The sequence below is a fragment of the Centruroides sculpturatus genome, unplaced genomic scaffold, assembly GCF_000671375.1.
Source record: "Centruroides sculpturatus isolate CEXI.00-Female unplaced genomic scaffold, Cexi_2.0 scaffold152, whole genome shotgun sequence".
Classification (NCBI taxonomy): Eukaryota; Metazoa; Arthropoda; class Arachnida; order Scorpiones; family Buthidae; genus Centruroides; species Centruroides sculpturatus.
The window spans coordinates 667,628-689,731 of NW_019384348.1; the positions used below are offsets into that span (position 1 = coordinate 667,628).

The window sequence follows — 22,104 nt, forward strand, 5'->3', positions numbered from 1 at the left end:
ATCTAAAAGTTGTACAGATAGGCAATCGGATTTACGAAGTACCACTTACAAGTTAGTCATAGAGATTTCTTCCATCGATAAGTAAAAATTAATAAATCTCACAAATGTTCAGATAAAATTAATTTATTAATAAATATAAAAATTTTAATATAAAATTAAAACAAAAACAAATAATACATTTAAAAATTGTTACGCTTTTAACAATTTAATAAATTTATAAATCAGTTTTTCAGGTGGCGCTTAAGTATTTAATAGCAATGAATGGTTTGAATGGTGTAATACTGTAAAAAAATAGAAATTTTTTAGAATTATTATATCGGAATATTAACGTCTTTATTAAAATGACTGAATCAGTTAATTCCCAAAGATTTTATTACATTTATAGCTGTGATTTAGATGCTTGCTTTAAAATTAAAATGTAAGTTTTTTATTTATAAATTTTAAAAGAATTAGATAAAGTATTATCATGTATTAAATCATTAATTATAAAAATGTATTTTAATAAGATAAAGAAAACATTAAAAATATTCGTAACCGTAGAATTCCTGTAATAAAATAAGTAAATAAAATATCAAATTTTGGTACTTTGGGTTAGCAGGACATCAGTCAATCGCCTATTTTTATGCAAAATTGAACTTTTATTTTGCATTTTTCACATAAAGATAATTGTAAACATAAATTAAATAATTACAAAGAAAATTTTTTAATCTAAAAATATAATTACAAAAAATATCATTTTTAATAACTACGGCATATCGCACAGAGGCATAAATTTTGATATGTCATGTAACAGCTGTAAAAGTTTCCTGTTTGGAATATTGTCTTCTCCAGATAAAATCTATAAGATACGACTGCAAGTGGTGACGATAAGTACCACATTGTACTTTGTTTCTCCATTTAGATATGCCCCATAACCTCTCTATATGACATCCTGTATATGACATCTCTCTTGCATATGACATCCTGTGTCCGGATCCACAAAGTTGTATTTATGATTGACCTGAAAATGATTGAATCCAGCTTCTTCTAATTCCTGATGTTTGTATACTTTCCAACTATCTGGATAAATAGTAAATTTAGTTGCCTTATAGTCCTTAATTATACTTTATTACAAATTGTCCACGTAGACAATTTGTAATAATGAATAAATAGTAGTTCCATCGTGTATATGATTTTTTATTTCCTTCATTAAGGTATTTGCTGAATGGTCTGGGACTGGCACTAGAAAACATTCTTTTGATTCCCTACATATACCACTAAGTACCCACTGTTGCAGAAAAATGCAACCGACATTTTGCTTTCTATGCATATACATAGTTTCGTCAATTTCTACAATTTTGTTCACACCATTGATCTTTAAATTAGGACAATTTATTAGGGAATGAGCACATATATCTTGCATATAACTGTTCCAGTCCACAGTAGTACTTGGATATAGGCCTAGTTGCATTTGACAGAAATGATATGATGTTAATTCCAATGACCATAGATATATGAAATGCATGGCATTTAAAAAATGATATGCATGATCCTACAAACCAGATGTTGGTTCTAATTTTCTTTTCATGACATGTTCTTATATGACATCTCCATTTAGAACTATCTGATGAACAAAAATACAAAGACATTCAGTGATTCTTTGTGAAAAATCTTTCAGAATTCCATTTTCAATAAGTATAAATAACTCCACTTGAAAAAACAAAAACTTGCTGCACAAACTCTACAAACAAAAAAGTTTGTAGAGTTTGTGCAAAAGACATTTATCACTGATGCATAAAACCACTTTACATAATCATGTGAAATTTGTGAGGTATAAATGAGGACATTGCATTATCAGAATTGTAAAAATTTAAAAAATATATATATTAAATATTATAAATCAAAATTATAAATATAATAAATGTTTATAAATAATTACAAAGACAATGTATAGAATAAAATGAATTTTCACTCCTTCAGTGATAAAAGATGTAATATGCTAATTGTTTTATTGAAATTAGTGTAAAAATAGTATGCATATTAAATTCACAGTCATCCTTCATAAATTTTTAAATCCTATTAACAGAAATAGTAAGTTTGTTTCCTTTTTCACTTTAAACATGTAATCTTATGTATAATGGAAAAATTCAGATGCATTTGCAATTTAGATCGCATCTATTGACTGGCGTCCTGCTAACCAAAAAGTGCCCAAATTTTTTTTATATTATGACTTTAAATTTTATTCACTATAAGTTTAAAAATGTGATCATAATTACTTTTAACTTCTGTGCAAAAATTGCATATACATTATCAAAAGAATCTTAATATTTTTCCTCACAGATTTATTATTAGTAAAAGTATCAATTGATATAATTTGAAGTAGCGTAATCGACCAATAATCCTTTAAGCTGGAATTGCTTTGGTTCAAGAAACTAAATGCCTTACACACCTTTCCGGCACAGAAAAGTTAATAAAACATCTTCAGCTTGCTTGAGAAGCCACCTTTAAGTTGTGCTGTTAGAAAACAAACTTTAAAAGAGAGATTTCAAAATAGGATCTAATTTTTTTCTTTTTTTTTTTTTCAAATTTGTTTTGTAATGGAGAACTCAAAGGAGTGTGAGGACCACCACCGCCCTCCAAATATATATATATATTGTAAACTTATTTGTAATAATTTTTGTTTATTTACTTTATATCCTTTTTTAATTATGTATTCACATGAACCTTAATTGTATCTTGGATAACAACCGAAGTTGTAAGAGGAAATTCGCCTATTTTACCAATCTAGGAACCCCCTTTTTAATATCAAGTAGTTAGAATGAAATGGTTTATCATTCAAAATCTCACAACATGCCAAAGAAAAGAGGAAAAAGCAACCAAATAAACATTGCATTCCCCTTTGTTTTCAACAATGTTTACATGAAGAACTTAGTCAAAGCAATCAACAAACAATGACTAAGAGCAAAGATGAGTCATGTCAACTCAGAGATGACTATGAAAGCTTGATGTCATCATGGAATAAGAAAACACCAACTCAGAGATGACTCTACGAAAGCTCAACGTCATGAGAGAAACACTGCCAATGAGTCATCACCTGATGATGACTTTCTCATGCTGAAAGGGTTTAAAAGGAAAACCCCAACAAGAGAAAAGACAGTCCTGTTAGGAGTTCAGTTAGAGATGGGGACACAGTGAGTAAGAAAAAGGAAGAAAGGAGAGACAGCTTGAGTCAGAAAAAGGCAGTCAGAGTGAGGACACAGTCCCGTTAGAAAGACAGTTAGAAGGAGACGGCGAAATAGTCAGCAATTGTGGACACAACTCCAACCCGAGAAAGAGTGGCTCAAGAGAAGACAACTCAAAAACGAGCAAGAACCAGACGAAGTGCAGTGAACACCAGAAACCTCCGCAGTCTTGGCCGTCAAGTCAACGTCACAAGAGAAGACATCTTGTTTATCTGGTATGTTGTGAGTCGCGTAAGTTCGAAATACCCCCCTGTTAGGTACCCCCTCGTTGAATAGATAAGAATAGGCAAATTTCCAAAATCGGTTTTTATAACTCTGTTCTAAACTTTTGTTTATGTTAATAAATGTCCTTAAATTGGTTATATCTGACTCTGTATTCTTCCTCCTGAGAGGCTCATTCCTGGACTTCAGAGTGACTCTTACCCTCATGCCTTAATCATCCATTTCATCTCAAACGGTGGTGTGTCCGATAAAACACACCTGGTGGCAGGACTCTACCTAAAAAGCATTTAATAAACCTTTTACGGCCCCCGAACCCCACAGGATGCTTCTTGAACAAGCTGAAAATGTTTTATTAATTAAATTTTCTGTGCTGGAAAGGTGTATTGTGTGTTTTGTTAAGCATAATTGGCATCATTTAAACTGAAATTATCTCAATTGAGATAATTCAAATGATAATAAATGATATCATAATTCAAATGATACTTGGTTTCATTATATGAAATGTTTGCATATCAACTGACAGTGTTTCAAATGATATTATTAGTGCTACAAAATAAATTAGTATATATTTGTCATTAAAATATCCGTTATTAATAGAAAATACACATGACTGTAAAACAGCTGTATAAATTATTAATTTACAAAACTTGGTATTTTATATTATTTTATAGTGTTGTATGTAATATATTTTATATTATTTTTTCTTCCAATATTGAAAATATTTATGCATTATTATGTACTTTTAAATTTCCATGTGGTAGTGATGATTTTAAATTGTTGTATAAGATTTTAAAAAGTTAAATCCAAAAATTAAACTTTAATGAGCACTAAAATCAAATTTTCTAAATATTCCATTTTTTTTCCATTTTCTTTTGAGAAAATGGAAAAAAAATGATAGAAATATTTAGAATCAAAATCTTCTTTCTTCAAAATCTAATAGGAAAATTTGAAAATGCTAAAGAATTCCAAAAGTATTTAGACAGAATAAATTTGTATCTATTAAATTGTGTTCTTAAGAATAAATAAATTACAGAGTTAATTTGTAGCGCAGAAATTTAAATTTATCTTATATTAATTATTTTAAATGCTTATTTCAAATTTCTGAAAAATAATATATAATAGTTGTAAGTGTAGATATTTATTTAACAAGAGAACTACTGCTTTGATTGATATAAAAAGCCCCAAATGTTTTCAGGCCTGTAAACCCATCTCAGACAAACATGTCCCATTTGCCCTGAAAATAGCTTCCTCTAGAAATTGTTTAAAAAATTTGTAATAATTGACTCCAATAAAGCTTATCTGTAGTCATTGAACTTTTAAAGGAGTGTTTTTTTTATTTACTTTTGTAAATATTTACATAAAAAAATTACTTTTTTAATTAATTATTTAGTTTTATATTCATATATTTTTGAAATAAAATTTTCAAACAAAATTTTCAGACAAAACTTTTCCTTATTGAAAATAAAAATACAATATGTTCAAAAATATAAAATTATTTTGAATTATCTTAAATGATGTTAAATGATCATTTTTAATTGATACAAATGGTTTTAATTGATGTAAAATTAACCAAGTAATTTAAAATATTTCTAAAAACATTTAACTTATGTATCTGTTGAAGTTGTTTAATCCCAGATTATTTAACATTAGTTCAATTTGAATACATGCATGTACAAAAATTAAAGATGGATGGCATCTGTATGAGTATAGATGAATACAGACAAGTGTGGCAAGAACTGTATTACTTAACATCTAACACGGGGTATTACAGTAGGATTTTACAAATCAAAGCAATAAAAGTAAGCCTTTGATGAGAAAGACATACACCTGTTGGATATAATTGGAGAATGGATGGAAATTGCTTACCAATACCCAGACAGACATATTCCATATTGACAAGACCTGTCAATATGGAATATGTCCACCTCAAGCTGTGATTCAGCACTCTCAATGTTGTGGCAGGCTTGTCACTGACTGGCTTGGTGACTTTTTCTATAGCTATCACCACTGGCAATTGTATTTGTCTTTACATTTTGGACATGTGTGTACTATTAAACTTTGTGAATGTGCTATGCTTGTAATTTTTATAGTAGGAATTTGAAAGTTCTTGACATTTCTTTTATTTATTGCAATAGTAAAGTGCATATCTTAAATAATTAGTTTGTCCAGCTGCTAATGTGTTTGTTCACATTTTCCTTCTATAGTCCAATCATTGGCAATCATTCGTGAAAACCTTACTTTCTGGCAGAGTGAATACGTGGAAATAGTCAATCCTCACTCTGCTGACTTCACAAACACTGTCCTTATAACTGTCTATTCAAATAAATTCAACTAATAGAACAAATCATCATTGATATTCATAGTTTAGTATAAATATTATTGAGGAGAATATAAAGAACGAATCCCTGAACTGAAAACAATATTGTTGTAATAGGAAAATACTATTATTAAAATGCTTATTTTATTTAAATGGTTTGTATTTTTATTTAATAAAAAATTTGTAAAAAAGTTGTGAATTAAATTAATTTTTCTTCTAATGAGAGTATTTTTTCTTATAATGAATAATTTAAATTTGAAAAACAATTGAAAGAATTTAAAGAAAATTGAAAGAATTTTAAAATTGAAAGAAAATATTTTCTTAATTTAAATTAAAATCATATCTCTAATTTTATATTTAATTATACTTTAATATGTTGATGACTGCATTATGTTAAAATATATACTATTTTATTTTTTAAACATTCAAATAATTCTTTTTTAAACAGTGGTACCTTAGAAGGAAAAAGAAGAAAACCTAGTTATCATGCACTGTTAAATGATCCGTTACTAAAATTTTCTGGTATGTCTCAAGAAGGTTGTTCTGATCTTTATGTTACATGTCAAATATATGCTTCTGGTGAACCACTTGCATTACCTGTTCAAACATCATATAAAGCATTTAGTACACGATGGAAGTAAGTGTCAAAATAACATTATTTTTATAAATTTTTATGATGACTTATAACATTTCCAATAAGGATTTAATTTAAAATTTTTTTATATAAAATTATAGGATCTTTATAAGTAATTGCTTTAGTTGAAATTTCCTAAAGTTTAGATAAACAGTTTCAATTAAAATCTGTACTTTTATTATATACTAGCTGTTACCCGCGACTTCGTCCGCGAGGTTTTGCAAGCAAACCCCATTTACATTCAATATTTCAATAACCATAGTAATTGTTATATAACACCTACCGCTGAAGAAAATTGATGAGAATCAAACGAACTATTTTCAATTTGATCAATTTTCTGGAACGTTTACAATCGTTCTATAATCGAACCAATATGCAATAACAAATTCGAATTTAAAACGGTTCGAACATTTTTAAAATCGAAATAGATAAAAATATTTATAACAATGTCTGAAATGTTATCAATTTAATACACCTAAGTACTCAATGAAGACTAAACGTAGTTGAAAACAAAAAATCGCATCTAAAATAGTACAGTAGAAGCCGTTCTTCCGGTTAAGCCTTAATGCTCTCCCTCTCCCCCCGCGGGGAAATTTCAAAAAATCCCTTCTTAGTATGCATTCTCATGGCATACCCTACTACAACACAGATAAAAACAAAAAAATCGCATCTAAAATAGTACAGTGGAAGCCGTTTTTCCGGTTAAGACTTAATGCTCTTCCTCACCCCCCGCGGGGGACTTTCTAAAAATCTCTTCTTAGTGTGCATTGCCATGGCATTCACTACTAAAACGCAGATAAAAACAAAAAATTGCATCTAAAATAGTACAGTAGAAGCCGTTCTTCCGGATAAGCCTTAATCATTTCCCTCTCCCCCCGCGGGGGAATTTCTAAAAATCTCTTCTTAGTGTGCATTGCCATGGCTTACCCTACTAAAACGCAGAATATTTTATGAAAGAAAATCTGAATTTATTGTATTTATTTATTTTGAATGTATTTCATTTTTTCAAAGTAAATTAGATATATATTGCATATAAATTTTAAGAAACTTGATAACATTTAAAAATTTAGTCATTTATATTTTCAAAAATTGAAAATAACACTTATTTTTATAAATATAGCATTGATTTTTTTATAATAAAAATAATATGTGTAGAACAGTTTACTTTCAAATAAATCTTTTAAAAAATTAAAAATTGCTGTTTATTAGTTTATTTATTAGTTAATTAAATATTTTTAAATGTAATTAATTTGCCTAGTCATTTCTCCTATAATGCAGGTAAGTATAACTAAGTAGGTGTGTAACTACTATAATTAGGGTAAGTAGGTATGTAACTAAAAATCAATCCATTAGAAATTTTGCACAATAGAAATAAATCTTTCAAAATGCTTTATCATTTCATACATCTCAATATTTAAAGCTTTTGTCCTTTGTTCACTACTAGGATTTTTATTATTAGGATGCTTATTCATATTTGGGATGCCATATTAAATACTTTTATTAAAAATGGTATGCAAACTTTGAAGAACAGTATAATACACACTTTCAGGGCTACACACGTGAGTAGGCTATGAATAATAGAGGAATGATATGTATGTTCCTCTGTATGTTATTATATTCAACTGAGTGGAGATTATTTTTATACTCTCTTGATATTCAATAGTGCAAAGCATAGTCACTTTGTGAAAAATTATATATGAACTAAGTATAATTTTGCATTATTTTTACTAATTTTATCTTCCTATTTATTTGCCTATGGCTTGTGTGAATAAATTTGCAAATTATAAACACACATTGTAACAGTAAAGTATGTATTAGAATTAAGTTGTACAAGTAAAAGTAATTAAAATAAAACATACTATGGATAATACTTAAAATATTAAATTTTAATTGAATTGAAATAAGAATAATTGACTATCATTGTCTTATCTATTGCCTTCAATCTCTTTAATTCTGTATATACGAGGGGGGACCCAAAAAAAAACCGAACTGAGAGCCTGTTGCAATTCGTAGACATAGTAGAGAGTTCTCCTGTTACATGGGGTTAGTAGAGACCTTCATGAAACAGCTTTGCAAACGGTGTGGGTTTGCACAGCTTTGTAGAAACAGTTTGTAGGTTTACATTTTAGCGTAGTGTTGTGTTTCTCTTACTGTTATTTTGTTCTGCCTGCGAAGTTCTGGGCATCCTTCGACATCTCGAAACGATGAAAATGTTGAAAAAATCTGCCAAAAAAGTGTTAAGACATTTGGAAGAGGATGTGTGAAGGAAATGCCCGGAACTTTGGCAATCAGATGACTGGTTCATTCATCACGACAATGCCCCCACACACACGGCCTTACGAGTGACCCACTATTTGGCCTGTCGTTCCCCACTCTCCATATTCACCAGACCTAGCCCTATGCGACTTTTTTCTGTTTCTGAGAATGAAGAAAAATNGGTTTTTTTTGGGTCCCCCATGTATGTGTATTTTTGCTAATTTGATTATAATTTGTACAATTATTGAAAAATTGAACTGAAATATAATTAACTGTTAATAAGCATCATTTAATCATCACCAAAAAAGTTTAGAGTCAAAGATTATGTATATGAATCATGTCAGTATTATAAAATCTGAAATATACTAGAACTTGGTTTTACTCTATTTCAAGAGAAAATTATCAAACATTTTAAACAATACATTTCTATCATATATTTTTGTTAAAGTTCAAATTATGATTAATAAAAAAGTTGCTAGTTATTAGTAAGAGTTAATAGTTATGATTGTTATTTTTAGTTTTTGAAAATGTGATTATTGAAATTCTACAAAAATATATCAATTTAGAATTAGGAATAAGATTTGAAAGATATGTTTGTCTTAGTATTATGTTTTTAAGCATCAGCTATCTTAATGTGATGTTGATACATTTATTTCTTTGAAGAATAAGTAAAATATTAATTAAACTTTATGAAAATTTCATGATGATGATGATGATTTTAAATATACTGATTAATTATATTCAGATAATATGCCATAGAAGATAATTAATGTCATAACATTTAATTAAATGGTAGTTATTTAAACATTTTTGAAATCAAACATTTATGTAAAAGTATATATTATAAACTTTTTGATTTAGCTGGAATGAATGGTTGACATTGCCTGTAAAATTTTGTGACTTACCAAGAAATGCTGTCCTTGCACTAACAGTTTGGGATGTTTATGGTCCAAGAAAGAGTGTTCCTGTTGGAGGTACTACTGTATCCATATTTGGAAAAAGAGGGTAAATTATATTGTAATTTATAATATAAATATTTATAACATATTTTTGTTTAATAATTTGTCATCACTATTATAATATTTTTGAATATTTTGTATTTGAAGAATGCAAATTAATTAAGAATTTTACAAAAATTATCATCAGGTCTACAAAATAAATTGCAACAGAAGCAAAAGATTAGAAATGAAAGCATTTTTAATTCTAATTTTACTAATTTACATTTTAAAATAAAGGCTCAGCTAATTAATTGATTTAACTGGTTTTGGCAAGTAGAATCATTTCAAAAGTACTTGTTAAGTTATATAAAAACCCTAAATCCATGAGAAGGAGTTTTTTTACAAAAACATTTAAAACTACAGTAGAGCATCGATTATCCGACTGAATTGGGGATCAGGTTGGTTGGATAACTGAAAAAATTGGATAACCAAAAAGAAGGAAAAAAATACATTATTAGTATAGTATGTTAGTATATCCCATGTAATTAGTATATTAGTATATCGCTATTAACCAACTTCACATTGAATTTTCATCTATGTTAAGCCTAACAAATTTTTTTAAAATAATAATCGTCGCTATTGTATCATTAAAAATTATTTTTAAATTATTTTATTGCTCACAAAACAAACAACCACTCATAATTACAAAATTAAGTCCCGTTTAAATACTGGACTCCCTTCAATGGTCGAGTTGGTGTTGCCTGCTAAAGCATGCAAAAATTTAACAAAAATAATATTAAAGTAGCCAAGTCATAGCCAAATACTGTAGTGCCACATCACTAACGGACATTTGAAATTTGCCGACTAGAACGGTCAGTTAACCGATGTGGCGGTTAATCAGGGGTCGGATAATCGATGCTCTACTGTATTCATATGCATAGCTTCTAATGAAATAAGTATATGGAGTTTTATGAAAGACATCTTTCAACTAATTAACATAACTTTTTATTATAACAACATGCCATGCATGATAGACAAAATGCTGTGTAGCATATATATTGTGCCAAAAAATAAATTTAATATTTTCCAAAAATGTAAAAAATAAATGTGCTTTACCAAAACATTTTCAATTTATATGATCAATTAAAAAAGTTAAAAACTGAAAGTTGTAAATATAATGAAAGCGTGTTAATTTTGTTTAAACGTTTGAACTCAGGAAAATCAATGACACACTGATAAAGTGTGTCCTTGATTTTTGTTTTTAATATTACGGAATAAATATTTGTTTCTAGTTTAAATTTATTGTAATATACAATTTATTAGTTAGAAGTAATATTTTAATATTTTTCCACTAAATTAAATTTGTTTGAAGAGACAGTTTAAGGGTAAAAGGTATTAGATATTTGAAATAAAATAAAATATATATTCACTAGCAGGTAAGCCCAGCATTGCCCAGGCAAAAAATAAGAATAAACATTAAGATTAGCTAATTTTGTACTTCTAACCCTTCTATTGTATTATACTATAGAATTTGGTTTATATAACTATGAAGATTATCTTACATAGCCAATCTTACCTCTTTTCACCAGGTGCAAGAATTAGGTCCTCCCTCTTCTGAGGCTAATTAGAGAATTTTTAGATGGGCCAAAAAATATGTTTGATTTCCCACAAAAACCACATTTAAAATAGTGCAGTAGAAGCTGAGTTCTTCAGGGTAATCCTTAACCTTCTCCCTCTCCCCTGTGGGGGGAATTTCAAAAAATTCCTTCTTAGTGTACATTCTCATGATGTACCCTGTGTACCAAATTTCAACTTTCAACTCCTAACTGTTTGGGCTCTGAACTTCTTATTATCATTATTATTATTATTATCAACCCATCTCGATTATATTATAAGATTCACATATGTTATTTTTAAACTATTGTATATCTTCTCAAACAATTTTTCTGTTTTTTTAGAGCACTTAGACAAGGAATACATGATTTAAAATTGTGGCCAAATGTACAAGCTGATGGAAATGAAAATACTGAAACGCCTGGCAAAGTTGATAGTTCTAAGGAATTGATGACAGGTTTATCTAAGGTTTGTGACTTTTATTTATGTGTAATGAAAGATTGAAATACAGTAAAACTTTGATTTAATGGACTAATTTGGGCAAGGAGGTGTCTGCTATAGCCAAAAGTCTATTATATAATAAAGTGGGTTTTTCAAATGTGCATGTTAAAAAATTGACAAATTAGTTTACCTGTTTTTACTTATGTAAGTATATTTGTGTAATTAAAATATGAGAAATTTAATTTTACTGAAAAGTTTTCTATATTATATTATCACTTATGTACTGTACTTGCCATAGTTCTGAGAATGTAATAAACAAATATATGATTCTAATTCAAAATAAACATATTTTGGAAAATACACTTTAATTATTTGTTTATTTAAATATAATTAACGTTCTTAAAAAGAAAACAAAATTTAAATTTGACAAAAAAGAAAAAAAAAACAAAATTTCCTATTTATTTATCTTTGGATAATGATATATTGTCTGAAGATGAATAAATAGGCCATTATGGCATGAAGTTAAGAGTGGTGGATATGAGAAGAAAATAACTTGTTTAATTGCATATAAAAAGCATTTTAAGATTAACAGGATGTTAATTTTCACATATGACACGGGACCAGAAATTTTGTCCATTAAATCCAACTGGACTCACATGGTACCAAATATTTTTTCTGGTCTTGCAGGTTTTCTGCAGGACATCATAATTTAAAATGAATTTGATAGCTTGGTACTTTAAGATGAATATCATTTGTAAAGGTACTCAAAGTGTAATATTTCTGCACACATTTTATTTTATAAAGATATTTACAATATATTTTTTAGATATCTAATTAAATACATGAAATTTCTGTAATGTATATCATATACAGTATTTAATTATAAAATGACATAATAAATGGGCATTTATTTAGAAATAAAAAATAAATAATAATGTTTTTTTAATTTTATTTTAATCATTTTCATTTAAAAGTCATGAAGTTCACTTTTTATAATATAAGATGATCTTTATAAATTGTAACAATAATGATATTGCAATTAATTATTATGAAATACTAAATATTTTTTGTCTTAATATTTATATATTTTGTTTGCCTTATTATTATTATTATTTACATAATTTATATTGACTTAAAAAAAACACAGCAACAAGATCATGTGCTGGCATTAGATTACATTTGAATTGAGCCTCTCCCATGAGCTTGCATTTATACATTATACTGGTATACATTATGCAGATTGCATAATGTATACCAGTGTAAAATATTGGCAGATCCAAGAAGTGCATTTGGCAGGTGGTGATTTTGCTGATGTTGAGTGTTTTTGAATGCTGGTAGACATTTTTGGTATAGCATTTAGTGTACCAATCACCACAGGTACTATTTTGGCTGGTTTGTGCCAGATTTGCTGAACTTTGATCTTCAAATCTTGATATTTTGTGATTTTTCCTGTTCCTTCTCTTCAATTCTGATGTCTCCTGGTATGGCTATGTCAATTATCCACACTTGTTTCTCTTCAATGATGGTAATGTCTGGTATGTTGTGTGCTTGTCTGTTTGAATTTGAAAATCTCACAATATTTTGATGTCATTTTCAGTGACTTTTTTAATCTGATGTTCCCACCAGTTTTTAGAGGCAGGCAGATTGTAATTCTTGCATAAGTTCCAATGAAACATTTTTGCCACTGAATTATGTCAAAGATTGTAATGTAAATCATTAATTTTGCTAAACTAAAATAAACTTTAGAATGTATTCAAAAGAATTGAAATTGGGAGTTTTCAACAGAATCAAAATAAGGAGAAATTTTGGTATGGTCCCATGACTAGTAGAAACAAACATTATTGGTCATGTACAAATAATACAGATAAATAGAAGAAATTACAGTAAAAATAAAAAATTATGAATCCATTGCAGTTGCATATACTAGTTCCTGTCTAAATTTTTACTGAAAGGTTTCTCACTTTTTGGTCACATTTTACTCACTATTTCTGTCCAAAAACTTACTTTTTTCACTAGTTTTGACTTACATGTGTGCTATGAGCCCTGCATATAGCATGGCACAGGTGCCTAATGCTATGCCAGACCAAAATGAAGGCATAACTACAGAAAGAAATGTTTTGTTTATGTTCTGTTGTTTATGTATTTGTGTTAAGAATTTCCTGACTATCTGATATGTTTAGTATTGCAGCTTTTTTAGAGTGATGTATAATCTGTTGTGATGTCCTCATGTTTTGAAACTTTTGTGTAATATATATATGGTATTATGCCTGTTCAAGAAAGGACTACTGGCAAAATAAGTATCAAATTCATTCTCTACAGAAGCCTCATTTTATGGGCAAGTTCTATTGTTTATTATTGTTGTTTATTATTACAGAAATTGTATATAATACAAATATAATGAATGTAATTATAGTAAAATTGTAAATTTTTATTTTTAGTTAACTAAAAAACATCGCAATGGTCATATGATGAAAGTTGATTGGTTGGACAGATTGACATTTCGTGAAATAGAAATGATTCATGAACAGGAAAAAAGAAATTCTGACTTCATGTTTCTTATGATTGAATTTCCAAGAATAATTTATAATTGTATTGAATATACAGTTGTGTATTTTGAAAAGGTACTTATTATATTAATTATAATAATAACAACATTTAAGTATTTAACAAAATTTAAAGTAAATACTAAAATAACAATAATTATTTTTACTTAAAGTTATATATTCTTAATTAAAAACATCACAAATTAAAGATTAATAACAGTACAGGAAATCCTCATTAGTTAGAAATTCAAAGGATGAAATAATTGCAACTTTGAATTATTTAATGTTTACACATTTTTATACAATATGTCAAATGCTATGTAACATGTAATTTATTAAGCAAAGGGAATTTGGCTATGTACACAGACACATCATTTTCATTAATTAATAATTAATAATATAAATAAACTGCAGGTGAACAACATGTGTTTGGTGAGAACCTCACAGGTTGCAAGATATGCTTCATAAAAAAGTAAAACAGAATTCTCTAAATGTAGCCCAAATTTTTTTAAAGTAGTAAGTCACTCAAATCTAGTAGCCTAGAGCCCTATAAATATCTCAATCTGTTACTTGTAGCCCAATCTTGCAATCCTGAAATGCAGCCATATTGTATAAGAGAAAAAAGATAGTTCATAGGTAAGGAGAAACTCAAAAATGTGTTACTGTAAAAACTAAACCTTGTTAACTAGATAGTTGATGAGATTATGTCATATCTCTAAACTCACAATGCTGTCAACGGTTACACACCTTACAGGTATGAAGGATAACATGTCAGGAGTTGCAATTTAGCACAGAGTGTTTGGTGCCCAAATCATGCGCACATAAAATAAATCAGACTTGTAGGTAGTCGGGGAACTAAGAACGGGTCAAAATAAAATACAAAATGGTGAGACTGTTTCTATGAACAGGCGCGAGGGTGAGATTTGCGCATGCATTGCTTGTGCTCTCCAAGACATAGTCTTGTCTCAAAAATGGCTTTGCTGTTTTACTTGTTGTTTTTAGTCTATTGTTCTCTTATAGTTAGAGATACTTTGATCTAAGCAAATGAATATACTTATGTGTATCACAGTTCAGACAGAATATTTACTTTGAATTTCAAAGTAGCCATATTTCAAACTAACCAAATTCCTTAACATGTAAATCTCTATATCCTCGGCCAGGACAAGTAGTACAATTATGAATTAACGGGATTTTGAACTATCTGAGTTTGAATTAATGAGGATTTCCTGTATTTAAAATTCTTTCTAAATTACAAAGTATTATTTAAATTGTTTTCTTATATTTTTAAATTGGTTTTTATGTGATGATTGTTTTTATTGTGCACTTTTAATAGGATTAATTATTTAATGGGGCAGTTCTTTCTTGTCTATAAGCATATTCAATATAAAGGTTGAAAAAAGAATAAAAAATAATAAACAGTTTGATTCTGATTTATGAACACACATTGTTTTTGGAAATCTTTTGTAAATCAAAATCTAAGTGACAAATTTTTCCATTATTTTTTTATGGTCAAAATTTGTACATTGTTCTGACATAATCCTACTCATTTTCCTAATTAATAATAAAGTACTACAAAACTCCTATTTATCTACTATCTTCTTCTTCTCTCTGGCCCTCATAGTCCTTGAAGGACCTTGGCCTCATCCAAGATTTTCACCCATTCCTCTCTATCTTGAGCCTTCCTTCTCTAGCAGCTCACACCCATTCTTCTCAAATCAGCCTCCACATCCTCATTCCATTTTTTTCGTGATCTCTCTCTCAACCTTCTCCCCTCTGGTCTCTATACACTTGATACACCTTTCTCTCCGGGTCCATTCTTTCCAAATGCTCAATCCATCAAAATATCCCTCTTTTGATTTCTGTCACAATCTCAGAATTTTCATATAAATCTTCAAGTTCCTTATTACTTCTTCTCCACTCTCCTCCCTCTTGTACTGGCCCATATATTCTTTTCAAAATCTTCCTCTCAAATCGTCTCAACTGTTCTTCATGTTTACTTGTCAATGTCCAAGCCTTGGAGCCATACATGATTACTGGTCTTATAATAGTTTTATATATTCTGATTTTACTGCATCTTGATATTTCTTTAGATGTTAGAATTCGTCTTAAAGTATAATAGCTTCTATTTCCTGCTGTCACTCTTACCTTAATTTCTTCATCAATTTCTATCTAGTGATTCTAAATAAAATAAAATAAATAAAATGGAAGCATTAATTAGATTGTTTACTAATATAAAAGGAACTGATATGATGTAGGATCCAAAAGTTCTGAGACTGAGTATATACAGGAATGCATGTATATATTACACTCAAGGTGCTTTTTGGTTTAAGCTATGACAAATCCTATGCACAAAGAAGTGGTTTCATCCAAATAGGTCATGTGATCACAGTAGTATATATGGATATTGTAAATAAGGTGTTGAGTGCTCAGTAATTAGTGAAATTTGGTGTTTGTTGAGCAGATTCCCAAACCTTTGCCCAAATCAGTACAATACTTAATGTTTTGTTTGGCAAAGGTCCAACAGAAATCAACAACATATTATAGCAGGTTTATGACAACCAAGAGTTTTCAATTGGCATTGGTGGTTCAAGAAAGGCAGGGAATAAGTTGAAGATGACAAATATAGTAGGCATCCACTGATTTCTTGCACTGATGTAAACATTTCAAAGGTTGCAAGAAGAGGCATCAACTGTGGGCTGATCAATTATGAGTGCTGTTAGACAGCAACATTCCTGCTCACAGGTTGCTTATGGTCTCTGATTTTCTCACCAAAAGAAGTACTATTATCCTCCCATATTCACCATTCTCACCTGACCTCACCCTCTGCAAATTTTACCTCTGAATTTTACATGGTTTCTGAGCTGCCATGTTGACTTTAGGGTTGTCAGTTTGCATAGAAGTGAAGAATGCAACACTAGTTGAACTGAAGAACTGAACAAAGGAGACATTCTAGAAGTGCTTTCATGACCTCTACATCCACTGACAGAAGTGTATTGTTGTAAGGCCACTTATTTTGGAGGAGGATATATTTCAGTATTCTAACAATTATAGGTCTCAAAAGTTCAGTTACCCAGTCCCTGAACTTTTGAATCCTACTTTGTATGAAATAAAAGAAAGCATATACATGTATGTTTTCTCTCATCTCATATGATGTATGTATGTACTGTACATAAGATATCAAATATATTTTTAATTAAAAGTATGAAAACAAAAGTTAGTTATGATCAATAAATAAGCTGGAATCAATAAAAATAGAGTAAGATAAAATTGTTTTTTTAATTAATGAAATTGTGATCACTGAAAAGAAAAGATTGGTTCGCTGAAATGAGTTAGTTGTTACAAGGTTTTGTTAGAAGTAAGTTGATGGCAATTGTTGTTTTAAAAATGAAGACATATTGTGAATGAAACAAAGAAAATACAGACGCGGATGTACAAACATTATAATTGGAACAAATGGGAATTTCAGTTTTGTATTCATGATTAGAAATATTTTGTTCTTGAAAATATTAGTTATTGCTCATTGTGTGAAATTTTCATAAATTTAATATTTATAAGTATAGATCTTACTTATATATTTTTCATATGAGTATATACATTTAAAGGATATACCACTAAGATTAAAAATATGTAATAATTAGTAACATTTGAATTATGATTTTAATTATAATTATTATAAATTATAAACTTTTCATTTCAGGATGGAGATGAAAGTTGTCAATATCCAAGTGAAGGTACAATTATTGCTGTTCCAGATCTTGAAATATCTTTGGTAATTTACAACTATTCATAATTATTAAAACATCAGAATGTAAAGTAATAATACAAGTTTAGATATAACAAGTTTATAAATTATAACAATTTTAATTTATACTGTAAAACCTCGTTATTTCAATATTGGATAATTCAAAGTCAAGTTTAGTCTCTGGCCAAAAGAATAGGATTTTGCATATATTTTACTTCAGATAATTTGAAATACATATACAATGAAATTCAAAGTCATTATCTGGTTCAGATGACTTGCAAAAATATCATTTAATTCAAAATCTTTAATAATAATATGTTTATAAGAAAGTTTCCATGCCCAAAGTGGTGATTTTGGTTTTACCAATTATACATTGTTGATTTATTGGACATCCATTCAAGATCATTTGGACATTGTACACATTGCCAATGAAGTGTGAGGCCGGGACAACCCACCCCCTTTGGATGGAAACCGGCTGTTGAGCTAAAGTCAATATATCGGTGACTTATTATGTAAATAGGACCAGTGTGACCAAGGAACAGGGTGTGAGACAATTTAATTGTCGCATTCCAGACCTAATTGACAAATCCGCGATCGTCAGTCGTGAGAACGAGTGAGGGATCGACCGTCAGTTGAAACTTTGGACAGTCACCTTACAGAGAGTTCAAAGTGAGACCTGCTGACACTCCTGTGAAGGTGTCTGGGACAGCTGCCTCCTCTCCAGGACAGAAAAACAGACATTAGGTAAAATTTACAGGTCCGTCATCCAGGAAAGGGCTTGACCCAACTTTGGAGGGGAATGGCCTGGACGGGGATATTCGGCGACCCCGTGGCCCGAATTGCATCCCTGGCAACAAAACCAGGGACCAATAGAATCGCAGGGGACCAACATTTGGACCAACCAAAATCTCAGGATTTCGGTAAGACAAAGATTATAAAAGCCTGAAATCCCAAGGATACAGGGAGGTGGTGTTCGAAGACGTCGATCCTTGCGTACGGACGGTGGATGCTCTGGCATTTTGGAACAGAGATACTGAAGGGACCCCAGAAGAGGAAGGACTGAGGAGATATCAAATAACCTCAGGACACAAGAGAAGAAAGGGACTCAACTTCCCGACGACGTTCTTGCCTCTCCAAACTCCCCATACCTGGACCTACGGAGATCATCTACAGAGAAACATATGGCTGACGGATATTTGCTGGTTGGAAATCTCACTTGGAACCTTAGGAGGAATACATACAGTGACTGGACATCTTTTTGGCCCAATCTGTAAGCATGAGGTCTTTGTCAAATAAACGCATTCAAGTGTAATTATAATTACGGTCTGTGTGAGTCTCTTTGCGTCCAGCAAACCACTACCCCCATACAAAAAGGGCTTTCTAATGTCATCCTGACAGATCACAGGAAAAGCGAGCATGTTCACCTTTAATGGAAAGGTCAACACCTCCTCACCTCACGGCCTGTGAGGTGAGGGGGTGTTGACCTTTCCATTAAAGTGTTGGGTGTTGACCTTTCCACCTCACGGCCTGTGAGGTGAGGAGGTGTTGACCTTTCTGTTAAAGGTGAACATGCTCGCTTTTCCTGTGAATGTTCACAGTGGTGTCTACAGCTCCTCAAAAACCCCACAGAAGAGAGAATTTTTTTTTATTTTAATGGAAGAAATCTGTTTGGCATTTAATTATTTTGGACATTTTTCACAGAAATTTATTGTTTCAATAATTCCAAAGTCCATTAAATGTGTATATTCATGATAGAATGTATATTTATATCTTTAGTCATTAGTAGAGCCATTTTCATACATTATTTCCAGATCTTCCAGATCATACATTATTTCCAGATTTTCAGTGTTTTCATTAAGTACATGCCAACTGACAGTTTTTTCAAAATAGCTTAAATTACCAAGTAAAATCTTGTAATATTAATGCATTTGTAAATGAACAGGTGAATTTATATAAGATAGTGTCATAATTTTATTCAAGAATTACAAAAAGCTTCGATTTGACAAAAAAGTTTGGATAATTCAAATTTATATTTTTGGTCTCTTGAGTTTTGAAATAATGAGGTTTTAGTGTATTTATAAAAATTGAAAATAATTTGGATTATAAAGTTAAAATGCAATCAATATATATATTTTTGTTTATATCGACTTTTGAAACAATTTGTAATTATAAAGAATTTGCTGGCTTTAATTTTAATATTATTAGAGTTGAAGATTGCAAAATGATTTAAAAATAAAATGTTATTTATAATTATTGTAATTTTTTGTGTATTACTCACATTGGCATATTATGACATATTATCTGCATTAGTTTATAACTGACAAAGTTGCTAAAACAAAAACAAAAAAGCTGCATAACCTGCATCACCATAAACTCCACATCTCTGAAGTTGCCATTGAAAACATGTCACTTAATCCATGTATAGTTTAGAAAGTGTCATCTCAAACATTCTATTTTTTCACATTTCTTTTATTTCCATTAGTAATTCATTGTAGATGTAATTATAAAATATGATATGGAAAAAAGGAAAAAATATGAGACTTAATCTCTTAAACTGAATTAAGTATCAAAAATATTAATAATAGTATTAATTATTCCTGTTCAAGTAAACATCATTTTCCTTATATGGCAAGGCTGTGATGAATTGAAATTGTCAAGGCCATCCAATAGGATGTTAAAATTTTCTTTGATCATTCAATTATAGTTTAGAAAACATGCAAAAATTTATTTAACTAGTTTCTTCTAATTCAAAAGTTATTTAATAATATTTTAAATTGCATATAAATGTTACTTTAATTAATATAAAATGGATTTGTACACTCAAAACAAAAGCTAATAAAATGAATGGGTGATTATGCATCTTCAGTTTTAATTTTGTTAGCAAAATGGCAGAAAGTAATGTTATGTGTAAACAAAATAATTAATTATATGATCAAGGTAGAGATATTGTTTTAAATGTATATTATTATTTTAATTGTCAAAATTCACTTTAAGTAGTGATGAAAAGAGGTAGAGTTTCTAACCTATTAGAATTAGATTTATTTGAGTCATAAATAATTCTTTTCTCATTGGAAAGGCCATAAATATATAATGATGATAACTCTCTGCTATTCACTATATTGTTGAATTGGCAGGAGCTCAGTAGTTTCAATGAACAATAGGGCAATGTCAGTGGTAACGCAACCTTCTGGTAGGGCCATCTGTGCCAGTTAGGTTTATGAGGAGAAATGAAGCAAAGAGTGACTCTATAAGCAATGTCTCATTCAGCAATGTGGAAAACACATAAGCAATGTCTCATTCAGTGGGCAGCTGCCCACTGAATGAGACATTGCTTATGTGTTTTCCACATTGAGCAGCTAATTTATAAAGACTTGGCCTTTGGTATATAAACCTGTCCACTTCTGTAGATAAAAAAAAAATCAAGAAATATTTTGAAAATTGGAACATTTTTATCCAATAACATGCAATGAACCTTAAACATGCTTCCATCAGGAAAATATATTTTACTTTTTACAATAGCAAATGTTTTTGGCCTTTTTCAAAGGCCTGCATCTGGCTTACATAAGGAACATAAACACTAATTGGGAATTCTCAGTTTGTGTTTACATTTCTTCTTTATAAAGCTTGATGCAGGCCTTTGAAGAAAGCCAAAAACATTTGCTATTGTGAATATTAAAGCACACCTTCCTGATTTAAGAGTGTTTAAGATTCATTGCATGTTATTGCATAAAAAAATAGTTGTGACATGTTCTTAGTTTAACACCAATTCAGATATTGCCTGAGTTAACAAGGTCTGCATTTGTAAGTTAGACAGAAACTTCCATTTGAAAAATCTACCAGTTTCTCGTGGCTACCACTGGCAAACACAAAACTGATCCAGATATGTCTACTGCATCATAAACACATTAAATACCTCACTCATTCACAATGGATAATACACACTAATCCAGTCAAAGTGTTTCAGCAGCAATGTAGCCATTGACCACAAAAGGCCAGAAAACAATGCCAATGGATAAAGTACACCCAGGAAATGAATGAATTCATCATATTTACTATGCTATCATTAAACTAGAAACAGATATGATTGCTGATATAGAGACTCAAATTCACACAAAAAATATTGTTACAGAACAGAAAGTTGTTGATCAGAAAAGAACAATTGTATACAATGACCTT

General features: G+C 29.7%; 1 protein-coding gene across 1 annotated transcript in view; it reads left to right on the forward strand.

Annotated features, from left to right (window-relative positions):
• Window positions 1-240: 240 nt before the first annotated feature.
• Window positions 241-22,104, forward strand: part of LOC111636620 (phosphatidylinositol 3-kinase catalytic subunit type 3-like) — a 67,811-nt gene continuing 45,947 nt past the window's right edge. The window contains exons 1-6 of the mRNA XM_023381907.1: window positions 241-418; window positions 6,209-6,397; window positions 9,512-9,655; window positions 11,547-11,670; window positions 14,082-14,264; window positions 17,884-17,955. Coding sequence (XP_023237675.1) covers window positions 342-418; window positions 6,209-6,397; window positions 9,512-9,655; window positions 11,547-11,670; window positions 14,082-14,264; window positions 17,884-17,955 — 789 coding nt within the window. The 5' untranslated portion in view covers window positions 241-341. The remainder of the gene's footprint in view (window positions 419-6,208; window positions 6,398-9,511; window positions 9,656-11,546; window positions 11,671-14,081; window positions 14,265-17,883; window positions 17,956-22,104) is intronic.